General features: G+C 42.2%; 1 protein-coding gene across 1 annotated transcript in view; it reads left to right on the top strand.

Moving 5' to 3' along the window:
• Positions 1-14,844, top strand: part of LOC140735884 (cadherin-22-like) — a 1,045,938-nt gene that overhangs the window by 919,732 nt on the left and 111,362 nt on the right. Inside the window, exon 10 of the mRNA XM_073061457.1 lies at positions 188-305. Coding sequence (XP_072917558.1) covers positions 188-305 — 118 coding nt within the window. The remainder of the gene's footprint in view (positions 1-187; positions 306-14,844) is intronic.

Below are 14,844 nucleotides of genomic sequence, written 5' to 3' on the forward strand. Positions count from 1 at the left end.
GATAGAGGTTTAATGTCACATGCCCAATGTAGAACAATAATTAGTGTTGCTGATACACTGGAAAACCAGCACTTGACTATGCAGACAGCACTCTCATTCAGCACTTGGTTTATGGTCCATAGACAGATGCAGAGTTACTCCAGAAGAGTTGCTGCTCTCCGGTTGACAGTTGTGTTCTCCCTTGCAGCTGGTGCACACGGTCAGTGTGGTGGATAAAGACGAGCCACAGGGCGGGCATCACTTTTACTTCACGCTGGCTCCAGAGGCGGCCGACAGTCGCCACTTCACCCTCTGGGATATCAAAGGTACAACTTGATCCTCCGGTCACACGTAACAATGCGCCAAAACTGCTTCTGCTGTTTCGGTTGCTGAATAAGCAACTTGCCTGAAATTGTAATTCACAGCAAAGCATAATATTAAATCTACAGTCTCACGACATTGGAAAGGAAATGAAGACTAATTCAACACTCACTCCTTGAGAAGGTTATTGCAACATCTGAATGCATATAACCATGATGTAGTAAGCCTGTCTTTTGAGAATAATCTCACTTGTCAACCTTGTTTGTAAATTCAGGTTAGTCCATCCTCATCATAGAGACATCAGTTATTGCCAACACAAACCTTTGTTTCTTATATCTTTGTATTACAGTGACCGCCTGCTCTTCCTCTCCAAAGGAGGATGTACTGACAGTGGAGGGTGTGCAGGGCATGTTGACTAGATTGAGCTTTGGATATGACTTATGAGGAAAAAGCCATCAGACTGAGTCTAAACTCTTCTCAGTAGATTTGTTAACAGTAAGGAAACACAGGGACTGAAACAACAATATAGCTCCGAGGTAAAAGATCAGCCATTCTGATTGAACAGCAGAAAAGGCACCAGGAGCAGAACAGCCCATGTCTCTACCCAAATCTCCACCTGTATTTATGTGCTGATGTATGGGAAGAGTCATGTTCACAAATCTTTAACATGTTTGTTTAAAGTTTCTGCTGCAGCATTTGACCGGAGACAGCTACCTATTTAGAATATGAATGCATTACAGCATTGTGCAAGAAAATTATCAAGACCTTTGCATGGTACTTTATTAGTTTGTTATTGATAGTTTATTTATTAGTTTGCAGTCGAGTAAGCTAGTCTCATTATAGTCATAGTCATTCACATGGAAACAGGCCCTTCTGTCCATCTAGTCTGTACCATCCTCAACCAACCATTTCCTAAAACCTCGTTCTACTCTCTTTGACTCTTTCCGGATTCTATCACCCAGGGCAATCTACAGGGGAAAATTAACTTACTGACCAGCACATTTTTAGGACATGTGGGAAACTGGAATAAGCAGAGGAAACCCCCCATAGAGAGCATGTGGAAATGCCACACCCACAGTAACTGAGGTCAGGAATGAACCCAGGTTACAGGTGCTGTCAGATAAAAGAAGCTAAATAACAAGAAATTCAAAACATGCAGATACTGGAAATCTGAAATTGTTGGAAGTACTGAGTATGTCAAATTGCATCTGTGGAAAGAGGAAGGTGTCAGTGTTATGGTGGAAAACTTAGTCAGACCAAAACCAGTTGTTACTCAAATATCATGAATAACTAAGACAAAAGATACTGCAGATGCTGGACATCTGAATGAAAAGCCAAAGAGCTGAAGGAACTCAATGGGTCATGCAGCATGCGAGATTGGCTGGGGGAGTCCAGATGAAGGACCTTGACCCAGAAAATCGAATTCCATTTCCCTCCACAGATGTTGCTCGGCCCAATGAGTTTCTCCGTCAATGCTCATGAATAATTTGGCACTTTTAAAGAAATAGTGACCAACTTTTTTTTTGGAAGGTTAAAGTTTTCCCTCCCATATTTTGTCATTCACTGTAGAGTGAAGTGATCCTGCAGCCAACAATTCCTTGGTTTCTCTCTTCCTCTTTAGCCTCTGCTGTTATCCTTAAAGGAGCAAATAGAATTCACACTGGTGAAAGGGAAAGATTAAAGGAGTGGTTATAGTGAATTATCATAAGCTTCATGTAAAGGAAAGGAGAAGGGAGATGGGAATCTCATGATAGCATGTGTAATACCCAGGGTTATCGGCTTGTGTTTGTCTAGGGGAAAATCTGTCCACCCGCCAAATCGTGTCTCCCGTTTGCGTAGATGCTGTGTAATGCACACTGGTACAGACTCACACATACAATATCAGATAGCACACAATGTACGTTTTACAGAGTACACATTATAAATCTTACTGGAACTAGGTAATTAATAGTGATACAATATAAAAAGAAAAGAAAAAGGTGCCAAAACTTATCAGGGTTCAATCAATTTGTGCACAACAGATAGAGCTCAATTATCGAAGCCCTCAGTTCACCACTTGATCTTCTACGACCTCCTTTACCCGTCACCCGGGACCAACTTTGGTGGTCAACCAGAGCGCATCCAGCACGTCCTTCCTCTTCAGTTATCCTCCCGAAAATCCCGCGTACTCACTCCAGGTTCCAACGCACACAATTGGAATGACATCGCTTCCATTGGTTAGTTCCCCTGTTATCAATAATTATAACTCAAGCACTTCAACTAAACAGAGCATTACCTCATCAGTTAGCTACAAAGAAGGCATTTCGTTATAATGCTACAGAGAAGCCATTTTATATATGCAGTTAACAGTTAACATTACAGTTAATAATCTGAGAACCCTGCACATGAAATAATGATTATTAGGACATTATTGTTGCACACACAATGAAAAACTTTATTCTGCATACCATCCATACATATCATTTCATCACATCGAAAGCAGTAATATACACTCAATGGCCATTTTATTGGGTATTCCTATACAGAAGCTTGAGGTGCTTGCAGTTGCTACTGCTGTACTACCGATATAAAGAGGGGTGTGAATAGTGTGAGTTATCTATAGCCTGCCTGAAGGTACATGCTTTAATACATTTGGTTTTCTGCCCAGTTGGAGGGGGGAAGAAGAGAGCATGCCTGAGGTAGAAGGGCTTTTCATCATGCATACTGAGTCAGAGAAGTGTAGACAAAGTCTCTGGAGAAACTTGCTTCTGCGATGTGTTGGGCTGTTTTTGCAACTTTATGCATGTTCTTGTGGTGTCAAGCTGACCTGCTGCCATACTATGCCATGAGACACTGGGATGGGATACCCTCTGTGGTGCACCTTTAAAAACTGGTGAGAATCAATGGGGACATGTTGAATTTCATTAGACTCCTGAGGATGCTGAAGTGCTGGTGAGCTTCCTTGGCTGTGGCATCTATGTAACAGAACCAGGACAGGCTATTGGTGATGTTCACTCCTAGGAACTGGAAGCTCTCAACCTGATGGTGTCATCTGAAAACTTAAGAAGAATCTGACCACACCGTCATGCGGGTGTAAATTCTTGAATGAAGTCTGGTGGGAGGAGGCACAAATTGAACAGTAACACACACGCACACAAAGGGCACTGCGGTGGTTCAGTCTGAAGTCCATGGTCCGGTCCGCGTACTCCGGACTCTGGGTTTTCCGGCGGTCCCATGCTGCGGTTGGACTTAACCAGAAACACCTAAGGCTCATATTGGAACTGGGAATATAAGTGGCCCTGGTATAGAGTATGGTTAGGGGTTGTCTTGTCAAGATAATCATAGCACAGATGGCTGGTGGAAGGCTAGAATGGACTCTTGCAATCCTTGGGGCTGTGTTGAAGAACGATGGCTTCTGGGACCCTTGCTGGAAGTAGTTAGAGCAGTCATTGTGGTATGGATTCAGCTGTTTCTGGGCCAGCTGGGTGGCTGTCTGCCACGCCAAGCTAGGTAGGGATCCAGTTGCTTCTGTAGCCAGCCAAGGCTGCTGGCTGTAATGGCTACTTGGAGCTACCCTGATGCAGAGGTGGAACTCTCTGTTGTTCCTTGGTGTTTGTCTCTTCCTGTCCTTGCCCCTGTGGGGTAAGTCTGGTTGTTCTGCTGTTGCCCTGTGGGGGGGATCTGTCTTGCCTTGCCCTTGCCTCTGTGGGGTAAATCAGGCTGTTCTGCTGTTACCTGATGGATGGTCCTGCCCCACCCTGGTGTGGAGTGATAGATGAGTCCTGGCTTGTTGGTGGGTAAGTCCCGGCTCTATGTTTGTGTACTGTCCTGTCTCATGTCAGTGCCTTGTTGAAGATGAGTCCTGGCTTGTTGGAGGATAAGTCCTGGCACTATGTTGATGTACAATTCCTAGTCTGCCCCTAGCTTCAGCATCTGAGTTCCCCAAGCTCTAAGCCTGCAGCCTTGACCCAAGCCCCAACACCCCAAGTCCCTAGTCAAGACTCATCATGTCCTTGCCTGGGTTTGGGGTTTGAGCCTGAGGCAAGACCCAGGTTCTGGGTCCTTGTCCAGTCTTGGGCTCAGAGTCCACCCCAGGATCCTTGTTCCCAGTCCCTCGTCCTGGTCCTGCTTCCTCTGCCTAGTCTGCAGCCTGTCCTGTCCTTGGGTTTCCGGCTCATCCTGTTTCTGGGACTCCAGTGTCTGTGTCCTGCAATTGGGTCCTGATTTAACACCTGACTTATGACAGGCACTTAGGCCCAACACTCCTGTTCTGTGTTGCAAAATCTATTCAGTATTCAGATCAAAGAACTTCCAAGCAGGCACAATATTCCTTTCTCGCTATTGCTAGGAAATTGCGATCTTGTATTACTGCAGGTGTGTGTGTGTGTGGGGGGGCTTTTCCTTCCACAGATGTCAATCTTGCTTATGATTCTGCACACGTGTTGACGCAGCTCTGTCAGTGCCATCCATTCTGAGAAAGGAATTAACAATTAATTATCTGGCAGTCAGTTTGAAACAAAATAGAACCTGACATCGAGCCCCCTATTAAAATCCTGTCAGAATATATAGTATGCTTAAGAAAAGTAATGCAGCTGACATTTCACCTTGCCTACACATCAAAAATTCTGAAGGTAATTTCTAGCCTGTCTAATACCTGCCTCCCTCATTTAAAGATTGTTTGCAACTCCCAGTAGAGAGGTGTATATACTCTACCACCAGTTTGCTTTTTGTTTATGTTCTTGCAGTGGTAAGTGTGGATTAGTACTATTGATTTTGCTAAAAGGTGAGCAAGCGGTCAGCGATATCCTGCTGCCTACACAATACTAATGGGTAAGCAAATTCAGCACCATGATGTGAGAGCTGAGTTGTTGGTGATCAATACTGCAGTTGGCAGATTTGAGCTTCTGTTTCAGTCAGTTGAGATGTGCACCATGCTGTGTGGAAGGAAAACTGGTCTGTAAGCTCTGTGCCATTGTCTGCTTTCCCCTTTGAACTCTGCAGGTATTTTAGTTAGAGGACAGTGAGCTGAAGGTCAGAGGTATCAGTATTGTACACACTAGAAGCAAGAACATTGTATTTTCTGGCAAACATTCAATATTACAGCACAAGAAAAACTGCAGATGCTGGAAATCCAAGCAACTCTCAAAAAGTTCTGGAAAAACTCAGCTGGTCAGGCAGCATCTATGGAAAAGAGTAAACAGTCAACGTTTTGAGCCAAGGCCCTGCATTAGGATCTGATGAAGTGTCTGGGACCGAAACATCAACTGTTTCTATTGGTTATTAAAGGATGACCTATTTAATAATCTTTGACAAAGTGTGATTTAAAGCAGGTGATAGTATTGGAAGAGGGAAATTATACTCAGTGGCATTTTATTATGTACCTCCTGTACTTAATGTGGTCAGAGTGCATGTGTGCCCAACTACTTCAAGGTTCGATGTGTAAAGCATTCAGTGATACTCCTCTGCATACCACTGTCGTAAAGCATGGTTTTTTGAGTTACTGTTGCCTTCCCGTCAGCTTAAACCAGTGGCTATTCTCCTCTGACCTCTCTAATTAACAAAGCATTTTCCTCCACAGGACTGGATCACGGGATGTCTTTTTGTTTGGTTTTTTTGTTTTTTTGCACCATTCTTTGTAAACTCTAGAGCCTGACGTCTTCAACACTTCATTTATCCATGCTGCAATTCCCATAAGCTTCAAGCTGCCATCATCATTGCTGTACCAGTTCTACAGCTGGTGCCTAGTAGCACTGATGCCAATCATCATGAAGTGCTTTGAACAACTGATAATGGAACACACCAAAAACTCCATTCTTGCCATGCTGGATATTCATCAATATGCTTACCGACAGAACCACTCTACAACAGATGCCACAACATCTGTCATGCACCTGGCTCTGACTTACTTAGAAAGAAAGTACACTTGCATCAGCATGATGTTTCAGGATTTCAATTCGGCATTCAATGCCTTTGTCCGACAGACACTAGTGAACAAATTCCTAATCCTCGATCTAAATGTGCCACCTTACAACTATGCGTTGGACTTCCTAAGCAACGGACCTCAGATCGGCCAGATGCCCAACTTCTCCTCCCTCCCCATCATCCTCAACATGGGTGCCCTCCAGGGCAGTGCACACACTGCTTACACATGACTTCATGGCCAAACACCCAAGAAATCACATTGTCAAGCTTGCTGATGACGCAACAGTTGTGGGACTCATTACCAACAACAATGAGACTGCCTACAGAGAAGAGGTGGAAGAACTTGAGACCTGCTGCCAGGGAAATAACCCTTTCTTCAATGTCAACGTGACAAAGAAAACAGTTATTAAATTCAGGAGAACTCGTACTGCTTGCATCCCTTTTTACTCCAGTGGCATAGCAGTTTCAAGTTCCTGAGTGTTTATCTTACACAACCTCTCATGGTCCCAGAACACAACCTACACAATCGCGAAAGCCTCTGCTTTCTGAGGAGGCTGAGGAGACCTGGACTATTCACATCAATACATATGACCTTTTACAGAGTGCATCCTAACGTGCTGCATCACCTACAGAAACCACACTGCAGTGGACTGGAAGGCTGTACAGCAGGTAGTCAAAACTGCCCAGTTCATTACTAGCACCAGCCTACCCGCCATCAAGGCCATATATGCAGAAAGGTGTTGGAAAAAAGTCAACAATGTCATAAAGGATCCCACTCATCATGCACAGGGACTGTATGTCCCAGTCCCACCAGCGAGAAGGTACATAGTATCTGTGCCAGGACCACCAGATTCAAAAACAGTTACTTTCGCCAAGCAGTAATGCTGATCAACACCTCCACCCACAAATGCACCCCACCACATGCCCCATCTCCATAATCATTTCCTGCCAGTCACCTCGTGTACAGATGCTTCTGTGCCTACCATCGCTTTATGTATATTCAATCAATCAATGTATGTAATCTTTATGTATTTATATTTATTGTTTTATTCAATAGTTCAAGGGTACAATTCAATGTCAGAAATGTATACAATATACATCCTGAAAAGATTTTTTTTTTCGCAACCATCCACAAAAACAGAAGAGTGCCCCAGAGAATGAGTGATAGTCAAATGTTAGAACCCCGAAGTCCCCCCCCCAAGCTCCTCCCCCCTGTGTGTAAGTGGCAACAATCCCCTATCCCACCACCTGCAAAAAAAAAAGTATCGGCACCTGCCACTGAGCACTCAAGCGTGAGCAAAGCACTGGTAAAGACACAGACTTGCAGTTACCCCAAAGACTACATTCGACATACCACAGGTTCTCTCTCTCCCTCATAAGGGAGGTGTCTACGTTTTCACAGCAAGTGGGGAGACATAACAAACAACTCGCTGGTTTACGATGTTAAAAGTCTGCCATGTTGCTTTTCTCCAGCTCTGTGCCCAAAGATTATGCGTCTCTGGGCACACAGCCACAGGTATTTCAACTCCCCCAATGACATATGGTTCTCCTGTCGTGATACCGACCCTCGATCAACCAGAGGCCTGAGATCTTAGGCTTCCAAAGGCGAGCCAAATACTTGGGCTGAGCCCTTGGCCTGCCGAACAACGACCAGTCCTGAAACCCGAGAGTGGGTCCCATTCCTGTAAAGAACCGTAGTCAGCATGTAACACCAGGTCAGGGTCTTCAAAAGAACCCTGAAAGGCAAAAATAAAGATATTACAGATGAAAAATGAGTTGTTTCTGAAGATGCAAGCAAAGGAGTTGCGATTTAGTGCCATCATCACTCTGCTCTGCCTTCTTTATTGTTTTAATTGTGCTTTTTTTTAATGCTGCATTGGATCTGGAGTAGCAAATATTTCAGTCTCCATGAAAGGTGTGTACAGGAAATGATATTAAACTCTCTTGAATCTTGTTGTGCATAAAAATCCAAACAGATCAGCAATATCTGAGATAAACAACCTTGCCTAGCATCAACAATCATTCCATGCATAGAGTTACTGAGATCACATTACTTCCCCATTCTGATACTCTGTCTGAACAACAATTGGACTTGTCTGCATGCTTTTATTCGTTGAGTTGCTGCCTCATGACTGGCTGATTAGATATTTCAAAAGTTCAGTGGTTCAAGTTAATATTTTCATTAAGAAGCATGTGTTTGGGTGTACCTACTAAAGTGGCCACTGAGTGTATTTCTATTACTGGTGGTGCAGATGTGATTTAAACATTAGCTTGTTTGGTCAGGGAGCAGTATTTATTCAAAAACAAATCTGGACTTCTTTTTCCCTTAGTGGTCAGCAAGATTTGGGCTCAAGGAGACTGGGAGGTTTTGGTTGGCAGGGATTTTGAGGGAAGTAGGGGAGATGCAGTAAAAGATTAAACCGAAAGGTGAATGGCCCAAATCACCTTCTGTTCCAGATTATACGTGATGCAAAAACCTAGCACCTTTAGTTCCAGAAAGACAATTGGAATAGAGAGACAAGGATCAAGAGATTGGCTGTGTCCCAATGGGCAGATGGGAGAGAATAATCAGCTCTTCAAGTCTATTGCATCATTAAAAGGGATCAGAACTGATCAATGCACTAACTGTATCTACCTGCCTTGCCAAATTAGCGTTAAAGCATTGATCACATGTTTTTCTTTGGATGAGTATGCGGAAGTTCCATCTTCAATTTCCCTTTGTGGAACAAAAGTGTTTCCATACCGTCTCCTGGTATCAGGATTTCAAAATAAGAGTTACCCTTTCAGGGTGGAGATAAAGCGAAGTTTCTCCAAAGAGTAATGATTCTTTGGAATTTTCTGGTCAAGAGCATGTGGCTTAGTAGTTGGTACATTGAAGACAGAGGTTGATAAATCTTTAGCTTTTAAGAAAATCTGGAATATGGAGTTTGTGTGTGGAAGTAGTGTTAAGCTAAAGATCTGTTGTGATCTTATGGAATCTCAGAGCAGGCTTGAGAGGTCCATGGAGTTTCTTTCCTGCTTCTGGTTCTCATGTTCTTTATGTTCAGCACTCCCTGAAATGAGTACACTTCAACCACTTCTCACTGCTCTTTCGGGAAAGGAATTTCTTCTTCTGAGTTCCCATTGGTTTTCCTATTGGCTCTCTTGTAATAATGTCATCACGCACTTCACCTCAAGGGGAAGCATTTGTACTGTGGCTACTTCAAAATCTATTGCATTTTATTCAACTCTTGCTCAGCCTCAAAGGGGAAAAATTGTATTTTTTCATCTTGGAATTGTAGAAGTTGTTGGTGAGAACACATTTACAATATTGTGTTCAGTTTTAGCCGCCCTGTCACCCTATAAGAAAAATGTCATTAAACTGGAAAAAGTGCAAAGGAGATTCACAAGAATGTTTCTTGTACTTACAGGGTTGAGTTATGGAGAGAAGTTGAGGGGCTGAAACTTTTTTTCCATTGGAATGTAGGAGAATGTGGGGTGATCTTATAGAGATCTATAAAACCATAAGAGGCATAGCTAAGGTGAATCACAGTCTTTTCCCAGGGGTAGGGAAATAATAATTAGTGGACATAGGTTTAAGGTGAAAAGGCAGAGATTTAATAGGAAGCTGAAGAACAACTTTTTCCTCCAAGTGATGGTTAGTATATGGAAGTAGCTGCCAGGAGAAGTGCTTGAGGCAGGTACATTAACAACATAAAAGATACTTGGACAGGTATATGGATATGAAAGGTTTTGCGGGATATGGACCAAACAAGGGCAAATGAAACTAGCTTGATAAGCATGGGCCAGTCGGGCTGAAGGGTCTGTTTCCAAGCTGTATGGCTCTATGATTCTATGACCCTCTCGTGATGAACACATCCTCATGCTTCTGGTTTTCCAAGTACACTTCCCATTGTCTCAGCATCCCTTCGTCCATACTTTGTGTTGTAGCAAAGGTCTGATGCAATGCAACTCCACAGTTCACTTTCATCCAGTCTGAGGCAAGCCAATTATCTTAATGCTATTACCTGAACTGTTAAATATGTCAATAAGTTGCCATAATTCTACTGACTTTGGTTTTAGTTCATTGTTTTGAGCAAAACCATATTGATTGTCCACATAATCCATTGCCACAGACCTTCCCTGAATATTAGTTAGTATTCTTAAACATAACCCATTCTTTACACATTCACGTTGGCTCTCTAATCACTCACGTTTCCCTAGACACTCAGTCACTCTGTACATAATAGTCCATTCTAAAAGCATCCTGTTGTTTGGATAACACATTGTCTCACAGCCGTTTTGTGGTGAATGCCAGACTGAAAATCGAAAGCATTTCAGAGAGCCTACTGAAGTAAAGGAAGCTTTATTGTAACCATATAGAACAAATTATAGATATGTTGAGGCCAGTTATTTGAAAAAAGCTATTAGAATATATTTACAATCTAGTTTTTGTTCAGAGCACTACTAGCAAAAAAGACAGTAAAAATGACTTTATATAAAATGTAGAATAGTGTATTTTTTTTTAACAGATTGTAGTTTATAACATTGATCAATACAGCACAGGAACAGGCCCTTTGACCCACAATGTTAAGCGAAATTAATTAAACTAGTAATTAAATGTCTATCTAAACTAGTTTCTGCTCTGCACAACATCCATATGCCTCAGTCCTCTGCACATTAATGAGGCTATCTAAGAGTCTCTTAATCACCTCAAATATATTGACCTCCATGTTAAGAACTTGCCTTGTCCATCTCTTTAGAATTTACCCCCTTTAACCTTAAATGCATTCCTATGATATTAGCTATTTTGACCCTGGGAAAAAATATACTGTCTGTCTATTCTATCTATGCCTCTCATAATCTTATAAATTTCTCACAGACTCTCCTCAGACTTCACATTCCAGATAAAACAACCCAAGTTTGTCCAACCTCTCCTCACAACACATGCCCTCAAATCCAGGCAGTATCCTAGTAAACTTCTGCATCTCCTCCAAAGCTTCCTACAATGAGGTGACCAGAATTGAATGCAATGCTCCAGGTTCAGCCTAGCCAGTGTTTTACAAAGCTGTGACAGAACTAAAGGTAAATATTATCTTTATTTGTTACATGTACATCAAGGCATTGAATCATACAGTGAAACATGTTGTATGTGTCAATGACCAAAACAGTTTGAGAATGTGCTGGGACCAGCTCCCAATTATCACCGTGTTTCTGGCACCAACATAGCTTGCCCACAACTTACTAAGTACATGTCTTTGGAACATGGGAGGAAATCAGAGGACCAGGAAGAAACCCCGATAGTTACAAGGAGAACATATAAACTTCTTACAGGCAGTGTTGGGAATTGAACTTGGTGAGCTGGCGTTCTAGAGCATTATGCTAACCAGTATGCCACCATGAGGAATAGCATACTTCGTGACTCTTGAGCTCAGTGCCTTAACATTACAAGTTTTATGCCCAGGAGACTCATAACTATCTGGGTAAGTTCCCAAACAACATCCTAATAACCTGGGAAGTACTTATTACTTTGGAACATAGGACATAGAAGATTATAGCTCAGTACAGGCCTTTAAGACCATGATTTTTAAATCCAATTAATAATATGACCATTTATTAATTCATAAATAATTTGCCCACACATCTAGCCTGGGAGTGTGGGCAACATAACCCGAAACTCTGCCTTGCTCTGCTCTGTCAAAGAATATCAATTGTCTTTAAATATTTTTGATAGAGTTAGAAACTCTCATAACAGACTTATGAAGCTAAAAATGATAAATTTCAATCATTACCACACAGAGATGGTGTGATAATCAATCATATATCTCTTTATGAGGTGGTGTATTGAATAAAGAAGTTATCAAGTCATGATGCAGCTGTATAAAACGTTGATTAGGCCACATTTGGAGTATTGTGTTGTTCTGGAAACTGCATTACAGGAAGGATGAGTAGACTTGAACAAGATTTCCAAGAGGTCCATCAGGAAATTGCCTGGATTTGAGAATATAAGCTATAAGGAGGGGTTAGAACGAAACTTGGATTATGTTCTCTAGAATGTTGAAAGCAGAGAGCTTAACTGATGGGAGTGCATAAAAGCATGAATCATATAGATAGAGTGGATAGTCAGTGTCATTTTCCCAGGATGGAAATCTTAAATGTTCAAAGGTTTGTTTTATTATCAAAGTATACAACTCTGAAATTCTTCAATTCTCCGTTCAACCATGAGACTAAAAAAGAAAAGAAAGACATCCTAAAGATCATCAGCACCTTCATTCCACCTCTCTTCTAAAAAAAAAAGAACCAAAATGCATCAGGCACATCAACCTGCCAAATCCCCCCCTCGCACAAAAGCCGAGCAAAATGAATCAGGCACATCAACCCCCTCCCCCCAGATCCCTCCTCCTGCACAAAAAAAAGTGAACAAAACAGATCAAGCATACCAACCCCCAAATCCATCCTCCCGCACAAAGGAAATAAACAGAACGGATCCGGCACGTTGACCCCCAAATCCCCCTTCCCACTTAAAAAAAAATTGAAAAGTTCGTGCAAAAAAAACCAATATAAAATCTATAAAACAGAAAAACAAATCTAGTTAAAGTCCACATCCAAAATGCAGAAAAAACCTGGGCAGCAGGCTCTCGCCTCTCTGGTAGTGTAGTAGAGCGATCAAAAGACAAATAGCAAGTGCTCATCCTCCACTCTCGCTTTGATGCTCCTATCAGTCTCATCACTTTAGTCAGCGAACAAAGAAAGCTTTAATTGGTGAAAGGAAGCCAAACTTCAGCCTGCAGCCTGTCCTGCAACAAGGTTCACGCATGCTGCCTCCGCCTCTTGGATTCCTCTCTGTGACTGCAGAGTGTTGGAACACCCACACGTCTCCAAACTTCCATACTCACCTTGATGTTTCAATTGCCCTTGTCGCTTTAATTGGCCAACAACGGAAGCTAAAATCGGCAAAATGGGGTCTAACATTGGCTCGCGCACCATCGTGCTGCCTTCTCGCCTTGAGGTTCACTTACACTGCCTCTGCCTCCAGGAATCTCAGAGACTGCAGAGCACTGATGTGCCAAAATGATCTCTAAACAGCAAAACATAGCCTCCCAACAGTTCCAGAATCATATCCAAGATGAGAGACAATGCTAAAAGGCATAGTGTTAAGGTGATGCAAACAACTGGCTGGTGGAACACAATGGGTCAAGCAGAATCCATGGAGGCAAAATAATCATTGAAAGCTCACATCAGGATTCTACTGCAGGTGGATAGGAGGACCCTCCCCACCCTGAGAGACTCCTCTTTATTTCCAAAAACACTAGGTAGGACATAACTTGAGTCAACATCAGTTGTAGTTTTCACACATTAGGATGGATGCAAAAGTCCTGGAGCATATACAGAAAAAAAATTATACAGCTATACAGGGGATATAAGAGATAAGGGATTTTATCCACATGTTGTGGTTATAAATATATAATGCTGGTATCAATCTACAGGTCAGGCAGCATCTGTAGGGCGAGGAAGAGCTGAAGGTCTCAGAGCTTCGATTGAAGAGGATTGAGGGAACAGTTGATGGAGGTGGACAACATCATGACCGTTCTGAGTTGAGCAGTTTGAGGAAAGTTGTTTCAATTCATGGATGGTTTAAGAAATAAGATGTCTCATTTTGAGTAAAAGCAGGAAGATGTGGAGACAAGATCACATTACTCAAGGAGTAGCTTCGATTTTGAACTTACTGATGACGGGGGAACAGAATCAATTAATGCTTACAGGTGGGACTGGATGAATGTTGGAGCAAAATGATTTGCAATGGGACTGATGAGACTACTGATTTTCTAAAGCTTGCACAACTCACTGGAGCAGGTGGCTTTTCTCTGTACTCTTCCTGCTCATGACTATGAATTGCAGAAGTCCTGTACTTATTTAGTGCTTCCTTAAACCTTCTACGAACTTATTTGTAAACACATCTTACTGAACACAAGCCATAAATCAGAGAAAGACAGAGTATTTTTGTTAGGGATGTGTTCAGCATTGCACATAAAGAAACTATGTTTGTAATTTCAGTCTCTCTCATAGCTTGCTTGGGAAACTATTGTGATGTGGTTTATTTGTAGCTAGAGTACACTGGTTGCTGGAAAATAAATTTATAGATGGAGTGTATTCTGCCTGGTGTTCCACAGGGATCAGTTATGGGAATGATGCTATTTGTGATTATTATAAATGACTTGGACAAGAAAGTGGAGGGGTCAGTTAGTAAGTTTGCAGATGACATGAAGATGGGTGGAGTTGTGAATGGTGTGGAGGGTTGTTGTAGGGCAGATGGAGTTCAACCCGGAAAAGTGTGAAGTGCTTTACTTTGGGAGGTTGAATTTGAAGACAGAGTACAGAGTTAATATCAGGATTCTTAGCTATGTGGAAGAACACAGGGGTCTCGGGGACAACATCCATAGATCCCTCAAAGTTGACTCATGTTGATAGGGTTGTTAAAAAGGCATATGATGTTTTGGCATTCATTAGTCAGGGGACTGTGTTTAAGAGCTGTGTTGTAGAGTTGTAGCTCAAAAAAACCTTGGTTAGACCACACTTGTAATATTGTATTCAGTTCTGCTCACCTTATTATAGGAAGGATTTTGAAGCATTCGAGAAGATGCACATGAGATTTTCCAAGATGCT

The sequence above is a fragment of the Hemitrygon akajei genome, chromosome 11 (genome assembly GCF_048418815.1).
Source record: "Hemitrygon akajei chromosome 11, sHemAka1.3, whole genome shotgun sequence".
NCBI classification, from domain to species: Eukaryota; Metazoa; Chordata; class Chondrichthyes; order Myliobatiformes; family Dasyatidae; genus Hemitrygon; species Hemitrygon akajei.